The sequence below is a fragment of the Pterocles gutturalis genome, unplaced genomic scaffold (genome assembly GCF_000699245.1).
Source record: "Pterocles gutturalis isolate BGI_N339 unplaced genomic scaffold, ASM69924v1 scaffold41817, whole genome shotgun sequence".
In the NCBI taxonomy this organism is placed as follows: domain Eukaryota; kingdom Metazoa; phylum Chordata; class Aves; order Pterocliformes; family Pteroclidae; genus Pterocles; species Pterocles gutturalis.
Window position 1 is genome coordinate 1 of NW_010109313.1, and position 18,538 is coordinate 18,538.

Genomic DNA, 18,538 nt, shown 5'->3' on the forward strand with positions numbered 1-18,538 from the left:
TGCCCAGATGCAAGACTCTACACTTGCAAAAATTAACATTTTTCAGAGGACTGGAATCAGTTTTATTGCTTTCATATTCTTAATTATGTATGGAGAGAAAAACATAATGGGAAAACATTCAGTGGTGACTTCTGTATGGGAACTTTTGCTTTTGTGGAAACACTGCTATAAGCCAAGACGGCTTTTACTTCGTCCTGTCATTATATTCTGTGCAATTGCAGTGTTGTGGCTTCAGCTTTAGTTCTTCTTAGTGTTATTGGTACTGCAATACATACAGTAATAAGAAGGAAATGAATTCTATTATTATCTTATTGAAAGCCTGTGGTAAATTTGTTACTATTCAGCTAGTGTGCTCTGACTGCACAGAGAAAGTCTACAAGAGAAGAAAATGCTTTTTCCTGACCTACAACTGCTGATGATAACACCAGAAAGCTAACTGTTTTGGTAATTATCACCTTCACTGGAATTGCTGTTCCTTCTCTTTCTTCATGTGTAATAGTTCTTTGAGTCTTTTTGGTTGTTGATCTCAGCGTTACTCACAGCAAGGGATTTCTTTGCCTTAACTGCACTGTAAACCATTTCCCAAAGGGACATCCAAGTCCAGAAAATGTGATACTATCTCCTAATATTAAAGAGGACTTTGAGTTTATTTTGCCTTATTCTGCTGTTTTCTTTCTGTTCAAGACTCTCCTTTCTAAACAGCCTGTAGCGCAGTGTGGAGTCCCAGGGACAGTGGTCAGATCTCTTATATCCTTTCTAGAATTATCTTTGGAAGCAACCTCTGGGATCTACATAGCTTAGAACATATGAACACAAAAACTCAACATAGCTCATAATCATGGGGAAAAAAAAGACACATTTATGAAAATTTAGGCCTGATAGAAGTGAAGAGGAATCACATGCCTGTCACAGTCTAATAGATCTTTCAGAAATTATGTGAGCTGTTGCTTGATTTATTTTTTATTTTAATCTGGTTTTCACTGTAAGAGGTTCTAAGGAAATGTGAGCAAAATCTCCCTAGCATGTAATTTTAGAAATTCCACCATATGAGAATTGCACTGTTCATAAAAAATAACTAAGAGCAAGTGAGTACATGGATCCAAGACAATTATGTTATATTTTTCCTTCTGCTATTACCTGCCTCTATAACTTTGATAAATAATTTCTCCTCTGTGTGTTTCTTCTCTCTCACACCTGCTGCTTAGTGATTAGTGGTATCACCTGGCCTTTACAGGATGTCTGAGGCTTCTAATGACAATAAAACATTTAACTTGTGTGGTACATTTACAAAAACCCAAAAAACCCACAACAAAGCATTTTTTCACATCAATTGACTATAGAAATCTGTGCTATGAGAAATAATGCATTAGAGGTGCTTGGGACAATTTGCGTAGCTGGCAGAGAGTTACGGTCATTTCAATCATGTCACAATAAAAACTTTATATCCCCCTTAGTTTCCAAATTCTTTTGTAGCTCTTTACTCTCACAGAGATATTAGCGAAGTTCTTTGCTCACCCTGAAAACAAACATGCCACAAATAAAAAGTAGCTCAGCCTAATGCTATTAAACCAAGTTGCTTAAGAGTTGTACAGGGACACAGAGCCTTCTGCTTCTAGACAAATCTTTCTCAAGCTGGTGGTGGAATGAGAGATGTCACTATAGTTTTGCTGTTCATCCGTCTAAGCAACATTGCTGAGTTTTCAGTCGACAAATTAATTTAAGGACTGTCCTGTCTTAAAATCCACAGTGTGTGTCAGTATTAACTGGTTCCTTTACTCCCAAATGTGACAGGGAAATAAAGATGCCAGCTCCCAGTTCGACCACTTCATTTGTAATATGTATCAATAGCAGTGCTTCTGCGTAGTCAAGATCAGCCTGTTGGAAACTGCTGCTCCACGTAAAATAAAGTTAGAGGCATCACTGGCAGCATTTCTGGTCTTCTCTTATGTTATTACACCATCATCCTAATGGAAGTTTTGAGTCTAATAATGGGAAAAAAGGCTCCTTAAAAAAAAAGGTTCAGTGACCCTTTAACATGGACCAAGCTCTGTGGTGCCTGTGTTCCCGCTTGTGTGCCTCTGCCTGGGTGCTGCTTCAGGAATCCCACAGTTGGCAAAGTAACAAGACTAAATTTACTCTTTCCATTTCATCTGTGGTTTTGTGGTTGTTCCTGTGTCCTGCCTGTGCTGGCTCACATATCATCTGAACAGAGATCTAAAACAGACATACACATCTGACCTGAGTGCCTAACACGTGACTTAGGCTCCTAGATTTAGGAAGCCATTTGCCTTCATAAACTTGGCTATAGGTTTCTTTGTGAAGATGAAATTTGTGCTCTGACAAAAAACCCCCTAAATTAAAAAGTTGTTAGAGAAAACTAATTAGACACAATGTGAGGAAGGCAACCTAGAATAAAAATGCAAGAAAATTCCTATTGAAGATGGTTGGAAGTTTTGATGCAGGATGAGGTTATGCTTCAGAGAAAAAAAAATTGTTTTATTAATCACTCGGTGATAATAAATAATGACTAACATCTGCTGAACTGTTAATCCAGTACTAGTGTGAGACTATTCTTAGGATGGTCTCAGATGCAGAATTAAAAAAAAATATTAATGCAAGGAGATTGCCCCTCCAGAAGCCAGTGAGCAAGATTGCTTAGTGTGGTAGGTAGCTAAATGTCTGAAGGGATAAGACTTCCCTATCAGTTTCTTGTCTGCATCGGCAATCAGTAACCTGTTTAATTTATTTCCAGAGAAGCTCTGTTTACTGTCAGCTGAATGAGCTTCAACACATACGCACAAGAGTTTCCAGTTAATTTGCTGAGTCTTGCTGTTCGTGCTGAAGAAATTTGTTGACTCTGTTCCTGCGTTGATTGTCCAACCCCTGTTATTTGTCTCCTTTTCACTTTGTGCTATTACTTCCTAACTCATTCTTTATCATCTTATTACATGATTGCATCGATCCTCTTTCTGGCTGGTTAGCTTCCTCTGATCACTCCTCTGCTCTCCTGAAGTCTTGCACACAATTACATAAACATCCTAGCAGAATGAAGGGAGAAGATGAATCTCCTTTGGCAATTACCTGATGGAGCACTGAGCATGGCTATTCTGAACAGCACAACAAGGAAAGAAAAGAAAGCTGAAATAATATCCTGCTAATTAATTTATAGCTCGGAAACAATTGCTTTACATGCTCAGTAAATGATATAGCTATGAGGATAAAGAATGAAGCTAGCAGATGCCAACCTTAAACTAGAGCAAACAATAGGAAAATTACACACAGTGAATGACTCAAGTAGTAGAATCTGAGAAGGGAAGGAAAGAGGAGAAAGAGATGCTTTGCTGCACCTCTGATGAGCTCAGATTTGAAAAAGCAGCTTCAGATTGGTTGCTGTCCATATAGTTCACATGCTTAATGTATTTCCTTGTTTTAAAATAATAACCCTATAAATCCAAATTCTTTTTTTTATAACAGAGTTAAGAGTTATGGACTTGTCTTTGCCTTCTTTATCTCTTCATAAGTGCAATGAGCAGGTTGCACTCCAAAATAAGTGCTTAAGAAGCTGTAAATCCAAAAGGGTACATATTACCAGCAGAAATAACTTGTGAAATCCTCAGCCTTGTTTAAAACTGTCTTACATGACTCCTTCAGTCAGAATCTGACCTACATTCTATCTTCTCTTTGTTTCACAATGGATTTTTGGGTGTTCCTGATTTTGTCCTCACCTATATTGAAGAACAGCTCACAGCTTCCTGAGCATATCATTGAATCATCTGTTAAGAAAACTGACTGATAGTAATGCATGATCAAGGTTTACTAAGTGCCTCAACACAGCTACTTTCCTTAGCTCAGTAGAAGGAACCCAGGAACACTTCCAGGTGGATACCATTGTGGTTTTCATTGCCTAGCAGAACAACTGGTTAGCTATGTAGCTGTGCTTATCCTGAACTGATCCTATAAGGCAACATCAGTTGTTACAGACCTAACTTAACTGGTTAAATTAGGAGCTCAGTGTCCCTTGATGCAATAGCTGATGAAGAGAATGATTTAGAACAGGAGCTTAACTCTGAAGTACTGAATTATCTTCTGAGTTTCTGAATAGGTCTCTGCTGAATCATTCTCTGAAAGCCACCTTCTCCTTCCAGTGACATAATGGTACTTTATGGAAACTAAGCACCTACTGTAGGCATCTCTGTTAAGGGACTTTACATGCTGCTGCTTTGACACACAGCAACTAGAGTTGCAAAATATAAAATTCATGCTGTGTTCAATGGGCCAGGAAAAAAAATGGTTAAATATGCAGAAGATAATGAAATTAAAATGTTTTGAATGTTCAAGATTCAGGTGACTGTTTTATTTTTCAGGTTAGTGAATTTGTCTCACCTAGTAATTGACATTTATATGCTCAGCACAATGCTGTAATGTATTAAAAAATGAATTGCTAATTATAATGGTATATTTTAAATGAGAGCAAAATGTTTCCCCAATTATGGGACAGAAAACCAAATGAGAGTAAAAGCACATGGTATAAACATGGAAGTCATGGACCTTTGAGGCATCTGAGGCAGTGCGCCACGACATTTACCAACAATTCCCGGTTCTTCACCAGTTTGCTGTTTGGCTTGGGATCTCTGGTTCCTTAAGTCCAGTTGGAGATTCCTACGATCAGTAGAAATGTTTGACAATTTTGCCTTAAATTTCTGAAAGCTGAATATAGTAGTTATTAGGTGTCTCCCTCTTAGCAGGCTTGTCATTTAACTAGCTGTTTACAAGGGCTTTGGAGAATTTTGTGAGAAAGGCATTGTGTTTGTGTCCTCCCACATTGTCTCTCATTCAATCCTTCCTCCTCTCTCAGGTCATTTGAGGGATAAGGGCCTACCCAGTAAAGCATCAACATATTAATTGTAGCATTGTTTATACTATTGAAACCCCACTTCCTTCCCACTTCCTGCTTCTGAAACTTACATTCTCCAGGAACACAGAGTCTTTCTCAGCCAAAATAATGGCAGAGGTGGCAAGCTTATTTCACTGGTATTGAATCTTACAACTTTTGCTGAGAGTGCCTCTCTGTTTTGTTCCTATTGGTCTGATCCTAGATGCAATGTTCTTATCAAATTCTTTTGTAATTAGCAACTAATGCAACTGATGCATGTGTAAGCTAAAGAATGAATACATCTCAAAGCAGTAATGCTAAGAGTTTGAAAGACACATAAAAGTATCTCAGAAGAGCTCCCTGGTTTCTTCAGGGTGGTTCTTTGTATTCTGAATTTATTTCTCCTCTATTGTTTAGCGTTTTTCTAGTCTAGTTTCTAGTGACTTAGATAAAGGGGTGCTGCTGCTGACAGGAAATACTCCTTTTATGGAATGATAAATGTAATGTTCAGTTATGCTTTTTTTACTTGTAGTCTACGCCCATTAATTTACACTTGTTCAAATGATTCCTATTTATCTGCATAATTCTGGTACTTCTCTTTGTTTTGCTTTATCCCCCCAAATTATCTCAAATGTGTCAGTATTTTTCTGCTATAAAGGTGCGGTGAACTCATATGTTGCAGGTGGATTACATGCAGAGATAATGGCATATCAGATATTTTTGTTTCTTCAAGATTCTGTTGTTCATAATAGGACATTGTTATATTCATATATAACATCAGTGTTAGAACTTAATGCAAAATGCCTATTGCTTTATTTTTATTTGCCCTATAAACTGTAAACCCAAAATCTTGTAACTAATACCAGAATACAAGGAAGAAATCTGGGACACCACAAGGAGAAAGCATTGAATATATCTCCAGGTATGTGGTTGACTAATGTATTTGTCCCACGTGCTTTTTTTTTTTTTTTCTTTCTGTGTGTGTGTGAGACCAACATACAGTCTGTTGGTGGTTGTTAGATTGCAGTAAAAGACAGACTGGGGCTGGTAGGAAAATGAGGGCTGATGTTCTACTTATTCATATCAGTTTGAACTTGTCATTGTTCTACTGTATTCCTTAGACTTATTCCACATCACACTTTACAGTTTGACCTGAGCCATGCTAGATAAGAACAAATTAATATCTGTACTACAAGAAAGCAGAGGTGAGATAAAAAGAAAAAAAAAATGAGAAGGATTGTAAACGCACTCAAGAGACTTGCAGCTGAGGTGTGGAAAAACACATATATCATACTAATCATTGTTTAGTCTTGTGTGTTTGACAAGCAGAACATCTGTGTTTAGATAACATAGGCCCGTGGCAGACTTAGAGGGACCCCATCAAACATGCTTGAGATTCCTTCTCTGCTTTGGGAAAGGTCAAAGCAAAGTGGTAAACGACGCCTGCGTGAGTCCCTTGACATACAGGTGAGAGCAGCAGGTTCAGTGACCCTTTAACATGGACCAAGCTCTGTGGTACCTGTGTCCCCGCTTGTGTGCCTCTGCCTGGGTGCTGCTTCAGGAATCCCACAGTTGGCAAGGTAACAAGACTAAATTTACTCTTTGCATTTCATCTGTGGTTTTGTGGTTGTTCCTGTGTCCTGCCTGTGCTGGCTCACATATCATCTGAACAGAGATCTAAAACTGAATTTATCCTATTTGGAGAAAAGAATCTCTTTCTATTTCATACTGAAAACTCAAGAGACATAGTCTGTTTCTTTGGGTTTGAGGATCTTTCTTCCCCTTAAATGTTTAGCTCCTGAACTTGGGCTACTCAGATTTATTTGTGTAGAAACAAAAATAAAAAAACTCCACCCAAAACACTTTTTACAAATTTAAAGATAAATCTGAAAATACTTGATGATAACAAAAAATTTACCCCAAATTAGTAGATTTTGGGTTTTTTTTTTTTTTTTTTTTTTTTTTTTTTTGGTGATTGTTGAGTGTCCAACTCATGATTTTAAATGTTGGCAAAGCTTATTTGGATGCTGAGCAAGCAGGCATTGCAGGTAACTCTTTGCACCCTTCCTTCAGGTACTTACACATATTGATAAGAACCCTGCCTGAGCCTTCTCCTCTACAGGCTAAACAGTCCCAGCTTTCTCATCCTTTCCTCATATGAAAGATGCTCCAGTCCCATAATCATCTTTGTAGCCCTTTGCTGAACTCTCTCCAGTATGTCCACATGACTTTGGTACTGAGGAGCCTAGAACTGGATACAGGACTCTAGGTACGGCCTTACCAGAGCAGAGTGGAGGGGGAGAATCACCTACCTTAAACTACTGTTTGCATCAAAGGACCTTGCTGTAGTGAAGTTTAGTGACTGTACTTGTAAATTCTTCATCAGCCCCACAGGATCTATTCAAATAACCCAGAGCCTCATGGAAGACCCAAGAGCATTCTTCACCTATAAGTGAACCATTCAGTCTGGAACTTGTTCAATGGCATACTTTCTTAGGACACGCATACATTTCAGTTGTCAATGATTTCAACTTTCTCAGCATCAGATAAAAAAAAATAGTATAGCTAAGCTTTCAGATTTTTCCTTATAAATTTGTATGATGAGGATCTACACTTCAGAGCTCATTCTTTTAATTATACCATACGAAGCGTTGCTGTGACACAGGGGGAATTCCTGTTTGTACTTTTTCTTTTCCATTCACTACGGGAATAATTCAGATGCTGACCCTTTTTAAATTTATTGTGCTGTGTGAAAAACTACTAGCTTTTTCTGGCTTCTGAGACAACTAGTCTACTATCAGGAGGGGTATCAAATCACCCATCATTCCCTATCTTCTGTGCATCAAAATGTGGGTTATATAAACAAGAAAGATTTTGGTTATTCGTTTCTCCTTTCTTTCCCTCTGCTGCCACCTTATGGTTAAGCGTCAGTAAATCAAGAGATTATGAACTACCTGGGTTGTCAGCCGTGCATTTGTCTGCTTTTGACAGTCCTTTTTTTTTGCATTCAAGAAATACTTCAAATGGTAGGTGTGCATTACTGATATTTCAGTGAAAATGTTGAAGATACATATTGTCTCAAGTAAAGGCCATGCTTGCTCTGGAGAGAGGCACCGTGTATTTGACTTTGTTTCTTACCAATAACTTTTTCTTGATTACAGGATCTGGGAATCCCCACTCCTCCAGGCTGCCAAAGAGAACAACCTCCCAGCCATTAGGAAACTTCTCACTGACAGAACATGTGATATCTATCAGAGAGGTAACTCAATTATTTGTGACAAAAGGCTTTCTGTGGAAGGCAAGAACCTTCTACAAAAAGTAGAGTAGTATATTTGTTAGTTTGCTAAAGCATTTGCATTAGCAGATTCAAACTACTTAACTGTATGTCAGCAGCTTTGCAACAAAGTGAGTTTTCTAACTTGGAGAGGTCATCAGGAATAGTGAAGATCAGAGATTTACAGCTTGAATAGGCCTTTTTTTCTAGTGTGGCTGAGGGAGGTGGCTTACTGTGGAAGGTAGCCAGGGCTGTGTCCTCATTCACTTCATAGCTAAGTCTGCTGTCACTTACAGACACCTGAAGTCTCTATTCAGCTTTCAAAGTTTTGATGGGGTGAAGGACAGAGACTATGCAGTTATGTGGTTGCTACGGTGTCATATGATGAGGTGGCACCTGGCAGGACCCAAGGAAGACCTAGAACTCCCATGATTCTCCACCCCAATAAATCCATTTCTGCTTTTGTCCCATGTAGTTGAATGTCTAGATGACTCACATTCTTCTCCTACTGCTTTTAGGTGCAGTGGGGGAAACCGCCCTTCATGTAGCTGCCTTGTATGATAATGTGGAGGCTGCAGTTACTCTGATGGAAGCAGTTCCTGAGCTTGTCAATGAGAGAATGACATCAGAGCTCTATGAGGGTAACATCTCAGGGAATGGGGATGGGCTGGATTCTCTGCAGGGGAAGGGAGGAAGTACTACCTGTACCTTTAGAAAAGTGGCTTATACAGTTCCTGGTTCAACATATTGCTAAACAGTTGCATAGCAAAACTGACATACAAATGGCTCCCGACCATTTGTGGAAGGTGGAATTATATAAAACCCAAGTACATACATGTGCAAACATGTAGCTGACAAACCCTTAACCAAAGGTGGGCCTGCTGGCTATAGTGGGATTGCAAGGGTATGCACAGTTTGCTTTCTGACATAATCATGTGTAACAAAGGCAACTACCTGATCTCCTCTGTAAGGAGAAAAATATCGTTCTTTGGCTGACAAAGAAAAGGAATTGAAAGCAAATGTGGCCACTGATTTTTGAGTCTAGACTCTGAGCCAGCTTCTTAAAGAATGGTTCTGATTGACTACACAGAAATGCCAGACAGAATCCTGAAACCACTAAAATAATAATGATGGGGTTTTAGAAATTCTAATGCCTGCTCTGATGGATTAGAGCAAGTGTTCTTTTGGAGCTTTGTCCTGCACTGGCCTTCATGTCCCATGAAGGAAAGCATAGTCCTTTCTGAGAGACATGAGCTTTCAGTGTGCTTCCTGGAAGTGTGGCAAGTCTTGTTCCCCCAAGAAAAAAATCTAGAAAGTGCATCCTGTTGGGTTTTTTTGGCAGATTGTAAAGTCAGTTTTCATGAATTCATAAAAGGTTTAAATAGAATGGGATCTCTGGAATATCTGTAGTCCAACCTTCTGCACAAAACAGGGCTAACTTCAAAGCTAAATCATACAGCTGTTACGGATGCAGTTACAAAAAACTTGGATTTACCATGAATGAAATGTGAACTGTAGGCTACTGATCAGCCTGAAGTTGCTTTCTTCAAGGCAAGGTTTTACTTCTGTGTCTTACAGGGCAGACAGCTCTCCACATTGCAGCAATGAACCAGAACATCACTTTGGTGAAGGCTTTACTCAAGAGAGGGGCCAATGCCTGCACAGCACAGGCCACTGGGCACTTCTTCAGGCACAGCTCCCAGAATCTTCTCTATTTTGGTACAGACTTATGTTCTCCCCTTGCTGCTGTGGGAGGGAACCAGCAGGCTGATGAGGGAATATAAGGGAGTCTTGCTTTAGTCCCCATCTAAACTGGATAAGCAGAGGCTCCTGTCTCCAGGTGTAATCAATCACACACCTTTTAGCAGACAGTAAGAATCCATCTGAGTATATAAATGCTACATAAATATAAATATATAAATCATACACATTTTATATGTTTGCATGTATACAAAAATATATATAGCATAAGAGTAATAATTTGATTTCTTGCTAGCAGCATATACTGCAACTTACTTGTCAACCTTCTTATGAAGACAATCTGAAAATAATTCTTCTTCCTTTTGGTGTTGTGTGGGGTAAGTCTTCTTTTCCTTTCTGAGTAGGATGAGGAGTGGGACAGGAAATTTACAGGTTACTTGAAGTAAATCTTCCTTTCACAACTTCTGGCATCATAGCATGGATAGCTTTCCCTCAGCATGCTTCAACCTCTTCTGCCTCCTGGGGCCTTAATGTTGTTTCTCCCCTTTCCTTTCTTTGCAGGACAGCATGTTTTATCATTTGCTGCCTGTGTGGGAAACGAGGAAATTGTACAGTTGCTCATTGAAAATGGAGCTGACATTAGAGCTCAAGATTATCTGGGTATGTGCTGTGGTGCCTAGAGAATTGCATTCAGTGGATCTGGACACTTTAAATCAGACTCTGACATCTGCACATGCAGATTTTCTCTCATTACAAACAACTGTGGGATGAGGGATGTGAGGAAAATGAAAGCCACTCTTAACAGCATCAGTCAATTGCCAGTCTTTGCACAGGGCTGGACTGTTCCATATACTTTATCAGGTTTGCTTCCTTCATAGGTAACACTGTTCTTCACATCCTCGTTCTCCAACCTAATAAGACATTTGCCTGCCACATGTACAGCCTGATACTTTCCTACGACAGGAACAAAGAGGGACCAGGATCACTTGAGCTGATTGCTAATAACGAGGGCCTTACTCCATTCAAACTGGCTGGAGTTGAGGGCAACACTGTGGTGAGTTTAAGTGACACAGTTACCTCCATATAAAAAAGGTTATTCAGAAACAGAGAACTTAAAACAACATCATCCAGACCAAGCGAGTTTGTTCATGTTCTTAGTAGATAGAAAATACATAACAAATCCTCTTTTTTTTTTTTTGTTTGCCACAAGTCTCATAGGACCAGAAAACCTTTATAAGACATTTATTTATCCTAATGAAATAAAAGAATGCTTAAAGAATAGGTCTTTTGACCCTATTTCTGAAGCATTTGAGGTAAACAGATATTAACAGAAAGATCCATGCCAAGTAATTTTTTACTCTAACTGAAGGCTTACTGAAATTATTGTCTTTGTTGTCTAGATTTCATTACCCTAAATATGACACACAGGAAACTTCTTCAGGTATCCACAGACATCTGTTCATAGTCAAGAACTCAATATTTAATGTAAACTCTCACCCTTCCCCTTAAAAAAAGCCAAAGATGGCTAGTATTTCTTCTGTAGGCTCCCAAAGGACAGGATCATTTCCCTTGCTACACCTCTTTCCTGATAACTTGCAGAAGAGTAAAAAAAAATTATTTTTTTTAATAATCAACATATAATTCCGTATGAAGTCTGTTGTCAAGATGCATAACGGTGTCAAATAGATTTAGCTATTTGGTTAGAATTTAGAATAAAAATTACTTATCCTTTACCTCAAGCATGCGCTAATAAACAAATGGGAGTCAGAAAAAGTTCTTCCACTTCTTAACGGGCCATAATTGTTCCTGAGAGATGTGAGAACCACAACTACCAAGTTGAAGGAAAATACATGGTAATTAAGGGGTTTTAAGGTTTTAATTAAGGGTTTTTTTGTTTTCATTTCAAATACACTATATACTGGAAAGCTTCTAATGTCCTCCACCCTGTTCTTTTCTCCTCAGATGTTTCAATACCTTATGCAGAAACGGAAGCACAATCTCTGGTCCTTTGGTCCCTTAACCACTGTGCTCTACGATCTCACAGAGATTGACTCCTGGGCTGAAGATCAGTCCTTCCTTGAGCTCATTGTCTCAACCAAGAAGAGAGAGGTACTGTGGGCACTACATGCTTTCTATGTGCAGATCATGGTGATTATAAAAGGAGAAGAATTATGAGTTTGAAGGTTCAAGCTCTTTTATGTTACGTGTAAAGCAAGAACTTTGTACCATGTGCTGCAGGGAATACATGAATTGTAGCAGCTTGTTAATGATCTGGATACATCTGATGCTTTAGACACAGTTCTGAGGTGTAAAATGTGTACATGATTGAAAGAATTTAGTATGAGCAAGCTACAGGAAATGACAGTGTGTGATTCAGTAAAGGGTTCTCTCTCTTTCACCAAGCTCAAAGAGATCAGTAACAAGTAGCTCTAGAGTAGCTTTAGCTATAGTAGCTTTTTATAACTGATACTGATTACTGATTACAATGTCCCTGTGAAATATGACTATGTTCAGAAATCCTAAACTGGAATGCATTCTAGAACCATTCATTATTATTCTTCCCTTCATTTAATTACATTACTTGTCCAGGTTATGACTCAAAACAAAGTAGGCAAATTATCTCTGCTGTAGCCTCAAAAACTTGTAAAGGGATCACTAAGATAAAAACAGCAGAGTGTAAATGCAAGCTTAGATAGATATGCTTAAGGCTTTCAAGGTACACTGTTCTATCAGTTGTAAACACCTTAAATAATACTAATAGAACAGGAAATTAATCAGAAGACACTTTAATTAGCACAATTCTATCCATTCTGTATTATTTCCATCTATCAATATTTTAGTCAAACTGCTCTAACAAAAGCTTCAGGTAGTGGAGAGCTTTGCACAATGTGAAGGAAGTCAATAAAACTCTCATTTGCTTTTATCTAAAATCCTGTAAATGTCTATATGTGGAGATACATATGGAAATTCAGGAGAAAGAAGTCTATGTCAAAAAAAAAAAAAAAAAGAACAATCTTAAAAGTTGTCTAAAAGACTAAACCATAATCCTAACAGAAAGAATATTGTGCCTCTGTCTTCTCCCAAAACATATAGTGCATGTAGATTCAAGACTTCTAATTTCATAGGATAAGATGTCCCCAAATACCATGAGATATTTATGATTTCTTTATTTTACAGAATGCTCTTACATATGAGTAACTGCAATTTTTACATCCTATTGTACCCACCCATTCTAGTATTGGACTAGGGAAGCATCTTTAGGCCCCAGTCAGAAGCAGGTTCCTCTTGTATTAAGGGGGATCATACTCAGATAGGTACTACGATATATTTTCTGACCTTTAAGTGGATGAAAAGTGGCAAAAAATCGAACAGAACTAAGCTACAGAAAGAATATACTAAGCTTCTAAACTTATATAATCCTTTTGAAAATGAAATTTACTCATTTATGTCAAGAATTCTAGAATACTGACTTCTACACAAGACAGAACACCTAAGGATATCTAGCTAGGTTCATTATCTCCCACTTGCTTTTGATCCTTTAGGATATTCCTTAGGCCATTCATGAGTCATGTCCCTTTACTGAAGGTTCCTTGCACTTTATCCAATCTGTCTTTGGCTGACTTAGAGGAAACAGAGCAGTGTTCCAAAAGGAGAACATCTAGAGTGTAATAAGAAATTTTCCTTTAAAGTAACCCACTCGTGTGACTTTGACTTATGTGTCCTTCTTGCTTACTGCAGTGGTCCCCTAAAAATTACACTAGGAAGTAGGTCTAGAAGCATTTAATAAAATGTGTGGGTCAAATTAATAAAAAAGCTGTAAAGTATACCCTGTTTGTCCTACTTATGCTCTAAGCACCAGTCTTCTAGCAGAAACTGAAGGCTTGATAGATGATTCAATTAAGTATCACCCAGACAATAATGCGGAAACTTAAAATGAATTATTTTAACATAAGCCATGGAGATTTAGACAAGCACTAATCTGATTTGGAAAAATATTCCTATTTTCTTAGGCTAAATCATGTGACACAAAATATGTGTATTACTGCAGTAACAGGAATCTTCTGTCATCCTCAGTTCTATTTTCCCACACACAATAAAAACATTTAAAAGTTTATCGGATAAATTTCAGTTGTTAGTCTTTAGTTTTATCCTCAAGATGCCATCAGAACTGAGGGTAATTTCCAATCAATTATATATATGCCTTTTTTCCCTTTTACAGAAAGGCTTTGTTGACATTTTGGCACTCAGTTGGCAACCTCAGAAATGATTCTTGGAAAAGTAGCTTATTGCTTATGTGAAACCTGCATATGTTCTGTGAGAATGGCCAAATAAATGCTTGTCTTTTTTATAGGTAGAGAAACTGCAAATTAAGTAACACTGACTGTCTTAAAGTACATGAATCTAACTGCTTTTGACTCCCTCTGGAACAGACCAAGCCCCTTGACCTACAAAGCAAACTTTGATCCTTCATAAACATACGAGCCATAGTCCTGTTTCTAGGCTTTGAGTATTTACATATTCTACTTACATCAATAGAAATTACGCTTCCACATAGGGAAGACAGACAAAGAACTAGAGGCTCGCTCTTCAACTGTAGGAAGCCATTAAAATTATAGCTTCAGTTCAGCTATACTGATTTTTTTCAGATTGGGAATGGACCCTAAAGAGTTATAATGAGATGACAAAAAAACACAGAAAGACTCTACACTGATTTTCTTGGCTTGAAGGCACCAACAAACAAAATATCTTCGCTTTACTTTAACAGAATATGGCTTATAACTGAATGAAAATGACAAACAAACAAACAGTTTTGAAAATACTTCAAGGTGATCCATTTGACTCCAAAGTAGAGATTTAGCTCTTCAACTACTGCAGATCTTGGCGGCCATGATAACCTGAGTCAGTATCATCCATCTACTTTGAAAATAACATTTGTCACTTTTGTGGAACATGCTTCCTCACAGTGGGACTCTATGTGGTTTATGACCACTAGGGAATCACGGGCCAAATTTTTCAAAATAACTCAGTATGACAAGACCCTAATATTCTCTCTTACGTTTTATTCATATCAGCACAGTGTTCTTGTCACTACGATGCTGAATACATCCCAATAGTGCACTACATCCTAAAAGTAGTATCTTTCCCATGTGGTTCATTCCTTCTTCACAGACTAGTTTACTAAGCAGACTGTCTGGTTTTGGGTGAGCTTGAGAGTGATTGCTTTTTTGCACACAATATTGTGTGTTCATATTGGCCAAATTAAGCTAACGAGGTGCATTCGGCCTAGATTCATCCCATCTAATTTTTGTCACCAGGTGAGGTATTTAATTAAGGAATACAGTTTCACATGTGGTTGAGAGAGAAATGCAAGGGGCTAAGTATCTCCAGAGAGCAATGCAGATCTTAGGTGAGCTGAATGGCAGTCAGTAGGACACTACTGCCTACAAGGAGAGAAACCTTAGGATAACTACATCACTAATAAAGATACCTCCTTTAGGTGCCTAAAGTTATGAGATGGCATTACTTGTAGTAGTGAAACTCTAAGGACATAGATGAAGCAAAGTTTGTAGGAAGACATAATTACATTTGTCAGACAGTTCATGTAGCCACAGTTTCATCTTGCCCTAGGAAAACAGTGGAGTGACATTGATCTTTCCAAGTTTTATAGTTGTCATCCCAGCAGCAAATCAATAGATTCACTCAGAGGCATAGATTAGCAATGTTCAACAGAGGAAAAGATGTTGAATTTTTTTTTCCAATATTATCTCACTCTATTTTCTTCATCCTTTATATGCATGTGTGCAAATCAACCAGATCAGCCAGGGTGGAACTTGAGAAATTTCTGGGTTCTTCCTGTTAGTTTTTGAAATGGAATTGTAATAGGAGAGGATTCTTCCCTCCATTGCTCATACCTCCGCCACTCTTACTTTTAATAGAGCCTCTTTGTCACTTTTCAAACTGTAGTCTCACCTTTTTTTGATGAAGCTTTCTTTTTGTATAGAATTCCTCATCTACACAGTATGTAGGGATATATGCAGATCTTTGATAGAAACACAACCCCAGCTTATGCAGTGGTACTGTTTTTCGTATCATGCAAGATGCTCACTGAAGCTTCTGTTTGTTCCTGGAAATGTATGTGAACTTCTACATACATTTGAGCGGCACCACTGAGATTCTAAAATGAAGGACACAAACTTTGAATATAATATAAATAATCTAAAGGAAATAAGCTGAAAAAACCTGGGGTTTTTTTGTTTTGTTTTGTTTTTGGTTTTTTTTTCACAGTATATTTCACTATGAGTATACTGCAGTTTTTATCACAATAGCTGAATGGTGAAAACTTTTGAAAATAGAGTCCATTAACAGACTGGATTTAGACAGAAACAAAGGAACTTTGGAAATTTTTCCAGAGTCTTCTCAGTTGTCTGCTAAATGAAGGTAATGTCAGTGTCAATTTTTCAAAGAAAGCTAACGATCTAAAGGACTTTTTGATATGTTTCCTAAGAGATTAAAAGTTTCCACAAATGGAATTGAAGTTGATAGAAATTCCTGTAAAATCAATGTTAATTTATATGTGTAAAAGCAGAACTCCAATTTGTATAACAAAATCTAAGAGAATTTCACAAGAATTATTTTATTTTCAATTCCATGTTCTAATAATTATGTATATTTTGCATACAGGAGAATATCTGTCTATAAAGTGCACTGTACTCTCTTGCTTAACATAAAATATTCCTCAAAATTTATTCCAGGTACAGCAAAAGAAAATCAATGAATTGAAGTAGTTTTGTATGTATTTGCATCCTTAGATTTCACAGGATTTATAAACTTTCTGATACTGTAAAGTTAGCCCACTCCTAATATATAAATTATCTTAATATAATAATAATAATAATAACAGATTAATTGTAATACCTCTTATTTTATGTAACACATCCTCATATATTTGCATCCATGGGCCTAAATCATAAGTCTGTCTCAAGTGTTTATATGCTTTCAGGCCTCCACAGACAACAAACTTATTCCAGTATCTAACATACTTCTCTTGCACTTCCCACTGATACTCAAAAGCTGTTCTCTGCACGATGTACTTTCTACCTTTTTTTCAAAGCTCCTTACTGGCAAACTGAGGAAATCCAAACACATTTGAACATTCCACTTTTGCAAAATAAATTCAGCTTTCTAATGCTGAATAGAGTAAGTGAGAGTTTACACTCTCCCAGGAAACAGTGTGAATGATGCTTATAAACTAAAGTCCTATGGAAATTAATTCTTTCTTTCTATCCTTCTCAGGCACGCCAGATCTTGGACCTAACACCTGTGAAGGAGTTGGTGAGCCTGAAGTGGAATATGTATGGTCGTCACTATTTCTGTTTCCTGGCTTTGTTCTATGTACTCTACATGGTCTGCTTCACTATGTGCTGCGTCTACCGACCACTGAAACCCCGAACAGGCAACAAAACAAACAGCAGAGACAATACAATCTATGTCCAGAAAATGCTGCAGGTACTGTGTCTATAGGAGTCAGGGCCCTATAGGCAGCACTGGGCAATTTCAATCTAACCTGCTTAACTGGAAAGTCCAAGTCTTTCCCGGCTGCCATCTGTTGCACCTATCCTTCTTCTCTCTTTCTGATCTTTGTCAGTGAGGAACATTGGGTATGCTCTGTTCTCTGTTGCTTGGACTGGGATGGATCCTGTGGCCTCGCCAGACCTATTCATGTTTATTACACTAACAGTGGGCCTTCTTTTTCCCCATACTCTTTTTTAATTCCCTTTCTATCCCTTTAAATTTTATTTTTACTTCCTTTCACTCCTTTTTTTTTTTATATATTTTTCCAGGAATCATATGTGACATATGAGGATGAGCTGAGGCTGGTGGGGGAGCTGATCACAGTCATTGGAGCTGTAGTAATTTTGATCCTTGAGGTAAGAGAAACAGTGAACTATATAGTCTCAAGTTTAATCAAGACAGATTTTACTTATTAGATTGTCGTAGTTTAGAAAGACCACAGGGTCAGTCCTTTGTTAAACACCTGGTGGGCTGAGGCAGGGACAGGGAGGGTTTCACTGACCACTTAGGGTCATGGGCAAGAAACCGACACGACTTGGGAAGAAAAAAAATAATTGAAGTTATTAACTATTTACAACAAGAAGCAAGATACAAAGAGAGAGAAACCACATCTTAAAAAGGCACTTCTCCCCCACCCCTCCCTCCTTCCCAAAACTCAAGGGCTTTGTTCTGTACCTTCTCCCCGCCGGCGGCTCAGGGGGGCAGGGAATGGGGGGTGCAGTCAGTCCCCGCTCCTTCCTCCTCAGGGGAGGGCTCCTCACAGTCTGTCCTGGCTCCAGCGTGGGGTCCCTTCTCACAGGAGAGTCCTTCTCAAAACTGCTCCAGTGTGAGTCCTTCCCACACAGGGCCACAGTCCTTCAATGACTGCTCGGCTGCAACGTGGGGTCCTCCACGGCTGCATCTTCTCATGGGCTGCACCAAGGGACAAACCGTGCGTCACCATGAATCTCCACCACGCTGCAGGGGAAATTCCAGGGTCCCTCCTTCCTCTTGACGTCCCTTCACTGACCGAAGTGTCTGCATAGCCATCTTTCTCAAAATCCTGTTTCCCTCTCCACCACAGGTCTTTTATCGGCTCCTGAGAAGACAGACTCTCAGGTGAGCCATGGTGGAGGCTT

At 38.4% G+C, this 18,538-nt stretch overlaps 1 protein-coding gene across 1 annotated transcript; it reads left to right on the forward strand.

Moving 5' to 3' along the window:
• Positions 1-8,034: 8,034 nt before the first annotated feature.
• Positions 8,035-17,776, forward strand: LOC104457987 (transient receptor potential cation channel subfamily V member 6-like; the record flags this gene model as incomplete). The annotated part of the gene is made up of 8 exons (XM_010072928.1): positions 8,035-8,132; positions 8,666-8,788; positions 9,726-9,866; positions 10,410-10,508; positions 10,727-10,902; positions 11,811-11,957; positions 17,142-17,354; positions 17,690-17,776. Coding segments are annotated over 8 exons (1,084 nt in total), but the record flags the coding sequence as incomplete, so codon positions are not given.
• Between the last annotated feature and the right edge of the window lie 762 nt (positions 17,777-18,538).